Source organism: Gossypium raimondii, chromosome 13 (assembly GCF_025698545.1).
Source record: "Gossypium raimondii isolate GPD5lz chromosome 13, ASM2569854v1, whole genome shotgun sequence".
In the NCBI taxonomy this organism is placed as follows: Eukaryota; Viridiplantae; Streptophyta; class Magnoliopsida; order Malvales; family Malvaceae; genus Gossypium; species Gossypium raimondii.
The window spans coordinates 56,425,604-56,439,612 of record NC_068577.1 but is presented as its reverse complement, the minus strand read 5'-3'; the positions used below and the strand labels follow the sequence as shown (position 1 = coordinate 56,439,612).

General features: G+C 32.2%; 1 protein-coding gene across 3 annotated transcripts in view; it reads left to right on the top strand.

Moving 5' to 3' along the window:
- The first annotated feature begins 4,298 nt into the window (after positions 1-4,298).
- The window catches only part of LOC105781766 (probable 2-oxoglutarate-dependent dioxygenase AOP1), a 70,279-nt gene continuing 60,568 nt past the window's right edge, over positions 4,299-14,009 (top strand). Inside the window, exons 1-3 of one of the 3 annotated variants that reach the window (XM_012606286.2) lie at positions 4,325-4,784; positions 5,690-6,008; positions 7,449-7,938. In XM_012606286.2, coding sequence (XP_012461740.1) covers positions 4,408-4,784; positions 5,690-6,008; positions 7,449-7,721 — 969 coding nt within the window. In that variant the 5' untranslated portion in view covers positions 4,325-4,407 and the 3' untranslated portion in view covers positions 7,722-7,938. Of the gene's footprint in view, positions 4,785-5,689; positions 6,009-7,448; positions 7,939-14,009 lie in introns of those variants that run through there. The other 2 variants (XM_052626581.1, XM_052626582.1) reach the window with 2 other exon arrangements.

Genomic DNA, 14,009 nt, shown 5'->3' with positions numbered 1-14,009 from the left:
GAAACATGAATTTTTAAAAAAAAAACAAGAGAATTTTGAAGCATGAAAAATAAAAAAAACGAAAGTTTTTGAAACACGAGAATTTTTGAAAATACGAGAATTTTTGAAAACACATATTTTTAAAAACACGAAATTTTTGAAACACGATAATTTTTGAAACACGAGAATTTTGTCAAAACACCAAAATTTTTTTAAAACACGAGAATTGTTGAAAACACAAAAATTTTTGAAACACGAAAATTTTTGAAAACACGGAAATTTTTAAAACACGAGAATTTTTGAAAACATGAAAATTTTCGATTCTTTTTTTATTAAGCACGTATCGTATTTAACACGAACCGGTGATATTCACTCAGCATAGCAATGAAATCAACGAATTAGTGTCAAATCGATTCGTTGCCTTATTTTTTAAAACACGAATATTTTCTGAAACACGAGAAAAATTTTTTAAAGACACGAAAATTTCGAAACTCAAGAATTTTTTTGAAAACACGAATTTTTTTTGAATTTTTTTGATTTTTTTAAAAAAAGGGCGTATCGAGTTAAACGTAAACCGGTGATATTCACCCAACATAGCGATGAAATCAACGATTTTATGTTAAATCGATTCGTTGCCTTATTTATTAAAATTATTTAAATAAAATAAAATAAAAATTAAATTAAATTAAAAATATAAATACAAAAAAATGCATAAAGTACTAATAATATTAAAACGAAATAGCATAAAATACAGACATTAAAGTAAAAGTGAAATAAACGAAATTACCGAAAATATCTAAAACACGAACTTGATCGAACAAGTGACGAAAATTGAAACCCCTTTTTTTTTCTTTTTCTTTTCTTTTTTCTTCTCTTTTTCTTTTTTCTCTACTGGGCCGGCCAGCTGGGCCTGCTTCTGCTGGGCTGGTGCGTGTAGGCCTGGCTTGCTGGTACTGCTGCTGGGCTGCACTGGGCTTGGTCTGGTGCGCAAATGGGCCTGCTAGGCTGCCCAAAAAATAGCCTGCTTTTTTTTTTTTGCTTTCTTTTTCCTTTTTTTTTTGGGCTGCTCCTTGGGCCGCTGCTTGCTGCTGGCTGGAGCTGCTGTCCGGGTCGGTTCTGGGTCAGGTCGGGTCGACCCGACTATTTAAATTTTTTTTCCTTTTTCTTCTTCCTCCTCCTCAAACCCTAGTTGCGCCGCTGCCACTCACCGACGTTCGTACCGCCGCCGTCGTCCCCATCGATGATGCCGTAGGACCCTCTCCTCTTCTTCTCCTTTCTCCTCTCTTTCTCTCTTTTTTCCTCTTCTTTTTCTCTTTTTCGCAAGTTTTTTTTCGTGGGTGTCCGATTTTTGGAGTTTAAACCCCTTTTAATAGTGGGTTTTGCTTCTTTTTTTGCATGTAGCAGGTGGGGAAGGCCATGCCCTAGGCCGGCGGCCGGAACTCGTGGGGCAGGTGCACGAAATCCGCAGGATTATTGGGGATTTTTTGACAGAAGGACTAAACTATAATTGCAGTAAAACTTTTAGGGCCTAAGTGTAATTTATAGAAACTTTTAGGGTCCAAATGTAATTTCAAGAAAGTCCAGGGGTTAAAATAAAATTTAAAAAAGTTTAAGGGTCAAAATGCAATTTTTAAAAATTTTAGGGGTCAAATACAATTTTAAAAAGTTGAGGGGTTAAAATATAATTAAAAAAACGAAATCGAGCCGGATAAAATTAAGTGATTACACTTATCATGCATGTATATCCTTTTGTTTAAGTTGAAAATAGTATATTATTACCAATATCATTATCATCAATATCATCATTGTCATTTATTCGATATTTATTTTTGCAATGTTAGGTCTTAACTCGATTCTTATGTTAGCATGGTTGTTATTTTGCTATGAACGCGAACGCGGTTACTCAAATTTTCTACATTTTATCTCAAAACCATTTTATATTTCACTTAATGCATAAAAAAAATTGTTTCGTTAAAATGAACGTTGCTCGTATTTTGAGATTCGAGAAATCATACCCTAACTTACGGGGTCTTGATTTCCTCGATAAATTCGAATAAATGAACGTTTTAAAGCAAAATTTTTAATAATCTTGGGAATTAAGAAAAGATCATGTTCTAACTTACAGAATATGATTATTTTATAAAATCGAGATAATCAAATGTCTTTTGGTGTTTATTCTCGTTTTGGGGATATAAAGATATTATGTCCTAACTTACAGGATATAATTCTTTTTCTCGATTAACATTAAATACGCCCATTTCTAAATTTTTTTAAATTAAGCGATATTTTAACAAAGGATCGTATTTTAAAACTCTTTAAAGTTTTCAATCTTCGACTCTAAGACACTAATTAATCAACTAGGTACCAATTTTGGACGTTACGAGGATGCTAATCCTTCCTCGTACGTAACTGACTCCCGAACCCGTTTTTTAAATTTCGTGGACCAAAATCATTGTTTTGATAAAATCAAATCATTTATCAAAAACAACTATTTTTCGAGGTGACCCAATCACACCTCATAAATAAGGATTGGTGGTGACTCCCATACTCGTTTTCATTTTTAAAATCCAAGTTGATTCTGTTTTCACAAAAAAATAGTTTCGACAGAATAAGTAGGTTTGATACATTATAGAAAATAGATTTTTAATTTTTTTTCCAATTTTTAATTGATGAAAACTTAATATTCAACCTCTTAATTTTATATTTAAGTACCGTATATATATATATATTAACCAAGTGCACCATCCTTGTTTTGCTTGGTTAATTATATATTTATCTTCTGTGGAAGATAGGACAACGTTTTGGAATTGTAGAGTTATAAGTACGGAGAGGGGAGGATAGGAAATCAGAATTAAGGGTGGATTTATGCGTAAGGTCGTACAAATTTAACATTATTATTATTTGTCTGTTAATAAATGTCATATAATTAGATTAATCTAGTGCACACTAATTGTCATTGATTTGGTCAAGAATTTCTTTATTAAAGGTGAATGGACATGTTACGCAAGCAAAAATAATATTTATAATTTGTAAATAATATTATTTTACGTTGATATAAAAATAAATGTATAGAATCAAATCTTTTAAATTGTCTTTGTTGAAATTAGTGAATTTGAATAGTCATGATTTCTTTTCCAACAAATTCTACTCATGTGAGGAAAATCAAAGGTTTAGTAAACATTTTCTGCTCCTTAATACTTTTCTGTTTTGAGGGGCCATGTTCCTATCTATCCCCCACTTGCACTGCCGCTATGTGTCCCTATTGTCAAACGTAATACCTTTGACCGGTGCAGTGCACCTCTCATTACGTAATCCCTACTCTCTACGATGGAATTTAGAAACCCTGCATATAAATATAATTGTCTATTATGAGTTGAATATAATATTCATTTAATGAAAAGATTGTTACTTTTCTGTTAATAACTATTATTTGGTACTATTCCATGCAATATTGAATAACAAAAAAATTTCCAGATTAATCTTTTAAAATATGGACTTAGAAAATATAAAAACAAAATATTTGAAATATTTAAATATGATTTAATATAAAATACTTATATTAAAATATTAAAAATTATATTTAATAATAATCTTATTAAAATATAATAACAATAACAATAATTATCGACCTTAAAAAATCATTAAGGGTATTCTAGTCATTTCAATTTTTTTCTTATGTTATTACAACATCATTCCATTCAACCAAATATAAGAATACTATTCTAATATTTTATTTGTAAGAAATATAGATTAAACAACTTAGGTGTAACATTTATGAAAGAGCATTGTGTATTAATTCCTTTTGTACGGTATTACATGTAAATTTATATCATGTTTTAACTAACCATCTAAAAGACTATAATAAAACACCAATGAATTGAGTTCTAGATTATTTTTTTTGTCCGACTTGTTTAATGTCGTATCATATCATCTAGTATGATGCAATGAATTGAATTTACCATATCATCATCTACTTGTTTACTGGTATAAATGCAAAGCTAGCTTTTTATCCCCACAAGTTTTGAACAATAAATATATATATATATGTGTGTTGATTTTATTTGCCCTCTATATGTTTGATTTTTTATTTAATAAAAAAATCGCATATCACAATACACTTGGTTAAGATTTTTTACAAAATATTAACAGTTGAATAATCGAGTACTTTTTCAGTTGATCAAATTTGAATATTCAACCACTTCATCTGTTCTTCCTTGAGATTTTTGGAGTTTTGATTTTGTTTTGAATATTCAACCACATGTGCAATGCTTGGACTATCAAATTAAAACTTTGGGAAGTTGATAGAGAGGTTAATTTGCAAGCTATAAATATACCTAAATTCCTATGTAAAGAGAGCCAAGTTAATTTACAGAATAATTTAGTTCAAGGAAACATTTCCTTTAAGAGTATAAAAAAAAAGTTACCAACATGAGTGTTGATGCTAAGATTGAGTTCCCAGTCATTGAATTCCGTTCATTGGATTTGGAGCGAGGAACTGATGGGTGGCACCGATTGTGCAACAAAGTTCGAGAGGCTTGTGAGACTTTCGGTTGTTTTGAGGTGGTGTATGACACGATATCGACGGAAGTTCGAGAGGAGATGTTTAGGTTGATGAAAGAACTGGTTGAGGTCCCAGTGGAGAGAAAACAAAAGAACGTTCTTCCCCCGCCTAACTATGGCTGGGTTGGACCAGGCAGTCACGTTTCTTCGTTGTATGAAGGCTTTGCACTTGAAGATGTCTCCAATTATGATTCTGTTAAAAACTTTGCTCAACTTATGTGGCCTGAAGGTCACCCACGCTTTTGGTAACAACAATTCTTTGACTTTTCTAATTTCATAGGCTGTATTGGTTATGATAATTTCTAGTTTAAGTGAATTTGAGTTATTGACTTTTTATAGTTAAATTGACTCGAGTTTAAATTCAGGTTAATCAAATTGATTTGTTTATATTTAGAATTGACGAATCTATTTTACTGTATTAAAATAGATGTCCAGGATACGCTAAGGGATTATAAGTATTGATATTATATAAATAACTAGGTTAAATTTTGAGTCGTTGGCTAAATCACACTGGATTAACTAAAGACTTGTGATTAAGTTTGGCTTTGACTCTGACTCTGATTTTGGCTCTAGTATCATATTCGGTATTTGAATAACCCTTACCACTTACAACTTAAAAAGAAATTTCATGGGTTTGTTTCCTTTCCTTTCATTAATTTATTGGACATTTTTTTAGGAATGATTTTTTTTAGTGAAAGAAATTGTAGTAAGAAAATAGGAGAGAGGATTCTAATTTTTATATAGGTTACCTCTTAAGAGTGGCTACGTGTATTAGCTCCAGAGTCAAGTTTTCATCTTTTTCACATGACATATTTGGATTTGAACTCATAACCAGGTGTGAAGCTAGAACAATCTTTTAGGGGTTGAATGAAATTTTAATTTTTTATACTCTATATCTTAATAATTTTTAAAAGATTAAATTGAATTTTTATAATTTTAGGGGGCCAAAGTATAATTTTACCTTTACTAATTTAAAATTTTAAAATTTTTTAAAGGACCTAAATAACAATTTTTTATTTTAGGAGGGCTGGGCCCCCTGCCAGTCTCTTAAATTCGCCTCAACTCATAATATACTTAGAATCATAGATTTGGAAGCTTACAAAATTTAGAATCTAAAAAATCATTTCCGTTGTTTGATCTTTTGTCTCAGTGACATTGCACATACCATGGGAACACAATTGGAGGTGCTAAACAAGTTAATCTGGTTAATGCTAATTGATAGTTATGGATTAGGAGATGATTCACTGAAGTTGAACTACATAACGATTATGAGGATGATGAAATACATGCCCCCTCCACCAGGGGAGAATGAGACAGGATTCTTTCCTCATACTGATAAACCTGTCAGCACATTAATTTGTGAGAATCAAATTCCAGGGTTAGAAATTGAGGCCAACAATGGCCAATGGATCAAGCTGACAAATTTATCTCCTTCTTCTTTTGTCTTTGTGGTTGGAGATCCTCTTATGGTATGTTTATATTATTTATATTCAATTTTTAATTTACTTAAAACTTAATTTATATAATCCATATGAATAAAATTTAAAATACAACTGCTAGATTATTAAAATATCAATTAGATAAAAATTCATGAAACTTAACTGGTTTTTATTTTTTTATTTTTGTGTTGTTTGGGATTTTAGAAAGAAAACTAAATATAGATTCTTTTAATTACTTCACATAACATTATGATTTTAGTAATTAAACTACTTAATTTACATAATTTCCTAGTTAACATAGCTTAAACAAGGTTAAATACTTGAAGTACATACAACCAAAAATTTGGATGATAGATTCTTCTTCCTTCTTACTCTTTAGCCAACTCTTTCCCTTTTCCTTCAACTTGATCTTCAATCTTCTTCTCTTCCTTTAAAGTTTTGATGGAGAGAAATTTGGGGGTGACGGTTTGCTTGTGGAGAAAGATGATAATCTTTTCATTTTTTTTCTCTTCCTTTCTACACAATTCTACTGAAAAATCTAATGATTTTTATTTAAAAATGGTCAAATTACTATCTAGTCCCCTAGCTATTCATCTTTACACTAAGACTCCTAATCATTATGCCTATAAATATCGACTTGGCCAATTACCATTTTACCCTCAATCATATTTACAATTCCATGTATGAGTCATATTTTTACTTGGTAAGATTTCCTATTAGTCTTTCCTTGTATATTCTCATAACTTTCTAATTTCATACTTTCACCACAACAATTTCTTTACTCTTTCAATTTAGTCAATGCTTTTATTTAAAGTTTTCTTATTTAAGGAGTATTTTCTAATTTCCTATAGGGTCTAAAAATTTTCTAATTTCATACTCAAAGTCTCTATTTGTTTTATTTAAAAAATTCTCCACTAATTCCAACCCGATTCATCACTGTACCTAGTTTCGAGTTAAAACATAATTGTTACAATAATAATGTAAATGAATATTATTCGATAAACTTATGACTCTAAAAAAATGCAACAAAATCAAACACCAAAACAAGGGGAACAAACTCCAAAAAAGAAAACTTAGGCAGTCAATGCTAGACCCCAAATCCCCATCAAACAAAAACACACCCTATTAATCTCACAGCTTCATGAAGAACTCATCTTCATCTTAGCTTCATGAAGCAACTCATCTCCAATTCACGAAACAAGCCTTTAAAAACAAACACCAACATAAGCCCGCATAAATCCATAAACATTTGCCACCAATCCATTAAAGAACAACCCAAGCAAGAAATCATAAGTAGAGTGATGTCAACAATTACCATAAAATATTTATGGATGTTTTTACATTAAATCTCCGGTTCAAATTTTGAATAACTTGCTTATCATGCTCATAATATATATTAGACTATTGACATTGAATGTGAATGCTTATCATAAAATTAATACTTATCAATATTGATTTTGAAAATTGAAGGCATGGAGTAATGGAAGATTGAAATCAGCGAAGCATAGAGTAATGATTAGAGAAGACAAAGATCGTTTTTCTATAGCAGCTTTTGTCTTTCCAAATAAGGGTACCATAATCAAGACTCCTAAGGAGCTTATAGATGAGCAACATCCTCGGGTTTTCAAGGACTTTGATTTCATGGAATTCTTCTCTTTTGTCTTTTCCGACCCAGCAAGGACCAGAGATAGTGGCCAGCTGCTCTATGAATTTGCTGCTCTCACACCACCAGTTTCCAATTAAAATCTTGCCCATTTCGACAAGTACAATCCCAGTTACAAATAATTAATTGAGTCCTATACTCAAGATCTGCATTCTCGTGTTATATTACTATGTTGAGGTTCGTTATAATTGTGTGATTGTATGGCGCTAAGGTTACTAAATCTATCGTGTAATTTAGTTCACTTATGTGTTCTTTTATCTTTTAAATAAAAAAATAATAAATAAAGAGTCCAAAAAACTGTTCCAATTTTGGCCTGACCCAAAATAATAAATAAAACCATCCAAACATTAAAAGTCCAATTACAAAGAAATTACAAGGCCACAACATATCAAAAAAAAAAAAAAAAAAACAAAGAAACCCTAGGCAGAAAACCTAGCCGCCGCCACCCCCAACAGCAGCCACGTGCGCCTCCGTACGGCCACCTCCGTACCTTCACAGCTGGCCTTTTGTACCTGCAAAATAGACACGTAAACACAAAAAAGAAGAAGAAGAAGAAGAAATGGCATTGTATTTGGTTATAAAAGCCACCAAAACCGAATGTAATATTTTCAATAGAAAATCAGTATATTTTCGAAGGTAGACTTTTGATTCCTTATTTACTTTTTCCTTTTTTGTTCTTACTAGTTTTTTAGAAGGAAACAGAAAACAAAAAAAAAGGGGAAAGGGAATAAAAAAAAGTACTTTTTTGCGTGAGGTCCGCTGATTCCGATGAAAATCGGTGTTTTTTAGGCTTGGGGAGCCGAAATGCCCAAAATGACGTCGTTTTGTGTTAGGCAACCCGCGACTAGACTCGCTCTAGGGGGGATCCACGCGTTTTCGCAAAAGGGGTTATTTACAACCTTGGCCCTTCCGCGTTTTTGCTTCTTGTAATTTACTCCATTTTTGTTTATTTTTATTTTTTAAAATTTGGCCCCAGAATTTCGTTTGGTTTTCAATTGAGTCCCTAACCCACTGAGGCGCTGAAAAACGGACACGTGTCTGGATTTGGTTTTTTTGCCTATTTGGTCTTCTACCTTTTCGCGTTTTTGTTTTTAGTCCCCATTTATTTATTTTTTTGTAATTTTACTTTTAAATTTCATTTCGTTATGATTTAGTCCTTAATCTGCCTGATTTTAATCCTTTAATTTATTATTTATTTATTTTGTTTAAATTTTTATTATTTTTTAACTGTTTACCTTTTATTTATTTCATTTTATTTATATTAAGCTGTTTGATATTATCTATTTTAAATTGTTTCATATATTATTTATTTTGAATTACTTTCTATATTATTTTATCTTAAACTGTTTTATATATATTATTTATTTTAGATTTTTTTTACATATCATTTCTTTTAAACTATTTTATGTAATGTTTATTTTAAATTGCTTAAAATTACTTGTAGCCACCTAAAATTTGAGCACAGGTGCTAGTTGAGGCGATTATTGAAAATTTGAAAACGGAGTTTCGATTTTATTTAAAAAGGGAGTGGCCACTGATCTTTTTTTCTAGGTGTGATCGGACACCTAATAAATTCTCTTTTTTAAAAGAAAAATTATTTTTCAAATTTTCTAAAAAAGAGTCGATTTTAGGTCCACGTCAAAATTCAGAGAAAATTAGGGTTCGGGAGTCGGTTACGCGCGAGGAATGTATTAGCACCCTCGCGACGCCCAAAATTGGTATCTCGTTAAAAGCGCGTTGTCTTAATTAAAAAAAAGAGAGAGTTAAATTTAATATTTAATCGTGATCCAATTGAAGTATGAAATTTTATTTTTAAAACATGAGAATTTTGAAGCACAATAATAATTTTTTAAAACACGGAAATTTTTGAAATAAGAGAATTTTTGAAACACGAAAATTTTTGAAAATAATGAAATTTTTGAAACACGGGAATTTTTTTGAAAACACAAAAATTTTTGAAACACGAGAAATTTTAAAAAAAAAACGAATATTTTTTGAAACACGGGAGTTTTTTTGAAAACACGAATATTTTTTGAAACACTGGAATTTTTTTAAAAAACATGAATATTTTTTGAAACAAGCGATTTTTTTTAAGGACGTATCGTATTTAACACGAACCGGTGACATTCACTCAACATAGCAATGAAATCAACGAATTAGTGTCAAATCAATTCGTTTCCTTATTTATTAAAAATTTTAAAATAAAATTTAAGAAAACATAAATCAAAAACACAGAAATTTTTGAAACACGAGAACTTTTAAGTTTCTCAATTTTTAGAAGGGCGTCTCGTATCTAACACAAACCGATAATATTCACCCAACATAGTGATGAAATCAACGTCTTAATGTTAAATCGATTCGTTGCCTTATTTACTAAAATTATTTAAAATAAAATAAAATTGAATTAAATTAAATTTAAAACATAAATACAAAAATATAAAAATGCATAAAAATACCAATAATATTAAAAACCGAATGTCATCAAAATACATGCATTAAATTAAAAGTGAAATAAAACAAAATTACCGAAAAAGGTCCAAAAATACGAGCTTGGTCGAACGGGTTACACAACTTGGGCCCCTTTTTTTTTCTTCCTTTTTTTTCTTTTTCTTTTTTTTCATTGGTCATTTGTTAGGCGAATGGGCTGGCACTGTGGCTCTTTGGTTGGTTTGTTGTTCTTATTGGGCCTGAGCCTCTTCACAGACTGGTCTGCACTTTTGTTGGGCTGCTTCTATTTTTTCTGCTTTGCTTTTTTTTTTTGGGTTGCTCTTTGGGCATTTGGCACCGGCCGATCAGAGTCTGGATTGGTCTGCTGGGTCGGTCGCTAGATCGGCCTGTCAGTCGTGCTTTATTATTTTTTTATTTTTTTTGTTTTTTCATTTTTCATTTCTTCTTCTTCTTCTTCTTCTTCTTCTTTTCTTCTTCTTCTTCTTCTTCTTCTTTCTCCTCAAAACCTAGCCTTCACCGTCGCCTGCGTCGCAGCCGCTTGCTACCGCCGATGCCATGGTGCTGCCGTCATCTCCTCCTTCTTCTCCTTTCTCCTCTCTTTCTCTCTTTTTCGCAAAGCTCTCTCTTTTTTCTGTTTTTTTTGAAATTTTTGTTGTGTCTTTTTTTTATTTTTTTTGGGGGTTTCATTTTGGGGATTTAAACTCCTTTTATAGTTGATTTTTCTTCTTTTTGCAGGTAGCAAGTAGGAATGGAAGATGAGGCTATGCCCTAGGCCGGCTGCCGTCGTTGCAAGTGCAACTTGTACTGGTGGCTGCCAGAAGGACCAAAATGTAAGCGTAGTAAAAATTTTGGGGTCAAAACGTAATTTTGAAAAAAAATTGGGGTCAAAAGATAATTTTGAGAAAGTTCAAGGGTCAAAATGTAATTTTAAGAAAGTTTAGGGGTTAAAATGTAATTTTGAAAAAGTTTAAGGGTTAAAATGCAATTTTTTTAACACAAAATTTCTCGGATAAAATTCAGTGATTACAGCTACCCCTCTTTGCTCATCGCTGTGAAAAAGGGATAGAGCAAAGACTTAAAAACACTGAATTTTGTTCGACTATCCAAAAATTTCTTTTTATTTGAAAAACAGAAATTGAAAATACCTCGGCGTGCGGCTCGAGACTCAACCCACCTCTAGCATTATGTGTTGATTAATGTAAAAGAAATACCTCATTATGTGTCCGAGGCTCAACTCACCTCTCGCAATATGAGTTGATTTTTTTGAAAAAAAAACAAAAATTTAAAAGAAATACCTCGGTATGTGTCTGAGGCTCAACTCCCCTCTCGCAATATGAGTTGATTTTTTTTGAAAAACAAAAATTTAAAAGAAATACCTCGGCATGGTCCGAGGCTCAACTCACCTCTCGCAATATGAGTTGATTTTTTTGAAAAAAAATAGAAATTTTAAAAAATACCTCAACATGTGACCTGAGGCTCAACTCACCTTTAACAATATGAGTTGATTTTTGAAAAACAGAAATTTAAAAGAAATACCTCGGTATGTGTCCGAGGCTACCTCTCGCAATATGAGTTGATTTTTTTGAAAAATAGAAATTTAAAAGAAACACCTTGGTATGTGACCCGAGGCTCAACTCACCTCTCACAATATGAGTTGATTTTTTTGAAAAATAGAAATTTAAAAGAAATACCTCGGTATGTGTCCGAGGCTCAACTCATCTTTCGCAATATGAGTTGATTTTTTTGAAAAACAGAAATTTAAAAGAAATACCTCGGCATGGTCCGAGGCTCAACTCACCTCTCGCAATATGAGTTGATTTTTTTTGAAAAAAAATAGAAATTTTTAAAAAATATCTCAGCGTGTGACCTGAGGCTCAACTCACCTCTCGCAACATGAGTTGCTTTTTGAAAAATAAAAATTTAAAAGAAATACCTCGGCATGTGTCTGAGGCTCAACTCACCCTCGCAATATGAGTTGATTTTTTGAAAAACAAAAATTTAAAAGAAATACCTCGGTATGTGACCCGAGGCTCAACTTACCTTTCACAATATGAGTTGATTTTTTGGAAAAATAGAAATTTAAAAGAAATACCTCGGCATGGTCCAAGGCTCAACTCACCTCTCGCAACATGAGTTGATTTTTTTTGAAAAACAGAAATTTAAAAGAAATACCTCGGCATGGTTCGAGGCTCAACTCACCTCTCGCAATATGAGTTGATTTTTGAAAAAAACAGAAATTAAGAAATACCTCGGCGTGTGCCCAAGGCTCAACTCACCTCTTGCATTATGAGTTGATTTAAAAAAAAAACAGAAACTGAAAAATATTTCTTAAGAGAAACATGGTTTCAAAAAAATTAGGTGAAACTAAAAGCCTTCTTCTTCATTGATTCTGTGCAGCTTTCTCTCAGTGTTCCTGGCTCTACTGGGATACCTGTATATGTCATGTACAATGTTATCATATATGCACGTGTTTGTCCTAAATGCTTTTATACCTACATGATCATGCCATGCACCCTGGGCCGTTTGTCACATGGCCCCCTTTTTTGTGAGGGACTGCATTCATTACTTCAATCTTTGACTTTTCTCTCAAGTTTTGTACTCATCTTCAAGTTTGGTGAGTAACCCACATTTCTTCGTATATCACCTTCCTGCCCCTTTGTTGAACTTTGTTCCTGCTTTGGGGCCCTTGTACTTGTCAAATTCTCATCCAGATAATGTTCAACATTCCTTTTGTTTAGAGTATGTCATCTTACTATTTATCATTTAAATGAATCAAACACGAGATGCATGAAGAAATGGCAAAGTAGGCATGAAAGAAAATACCTCACATTCAATTTTATTTTTCAAAAGCAACAAACAAAGAAAATTGACAATGAATAGTTCAAATAAAGAAAGCATCATAAAGAAAGGAAAGTGAATTCAATGGCCATAAATGCTCTAGTTATCCAACGCATGAACTTCTCCACGTTTCCTTGTCAAGGATCCTTTCGAGCATGGCCTCCTGTGTAGAAGATTTTGAGCTTCTGAGAATGCTTCAAATATTGTAATCTCGCCATTCGACTCCTTGTTCAGGTCGTCTTGCTCTTTAAGTCCGAATCTGCTTCATTAGGATGCCCTTTCGGGTTTTCATCCTAATCTTTTTGTTTATCAAGACGCCTTTTTCATATTTTCATCTTGATTTTTTTCTTTTTTTTTGTTTTTTTAGGCATAATATTTCTTCACAGCATCTGAGTTCACTGGATTAGGCAATTCTTTCCCATCCATCTCAGTAAGAATCAGAGCACCTCCCGAGAATGCCTTTTTTACAATGTATGACCCTTCTCAATTTGGTGATCATTTTCCTCGAAAGTCTTTTTGTATCGGGAGGATATTTCTTAGTACAAGCTCTCCTTCACGGAATTCTCTTGGTCACACCTTTTTATCATGAGCCGTGATCATTCTCTTTTGGTACATCGGTTCGTGACAAATTACCTTTAAGCGTTTCCCTTTAATAAGGTTTAGCTGATCATATCGAGATCGAACCCACTCTGATTCTTCTAATTTTGTCTCCATCAAGATGCGTAGGGATGGGATCTCTACTTCGATAGGCAGAACGACTTCTATTCCCTAGACCAATGAGAAAGGAGTTGCTCCCGTGGATGTTTGCACAGAGGTACGATATTCATACAAAGCGAATGGTAGCTTCTCGTGCCAATCTTTATATGTCTCAGTCATCTTCCCGATAATTCTCTTAATGTTTTTATTGGCCGCTTCAACAGCTCTGTAACACCCCTTACCCGTATTCAATACCGGAATAGGGTATGAGGCATTACCAAAACACATGCACTTGTAAACGTATTTAACCGAGTTATAAAATTTTATCTAAATTAAAACTTTCAAAATAATTAACATGCTCCTATAACTTTTCACAGTATATCCTC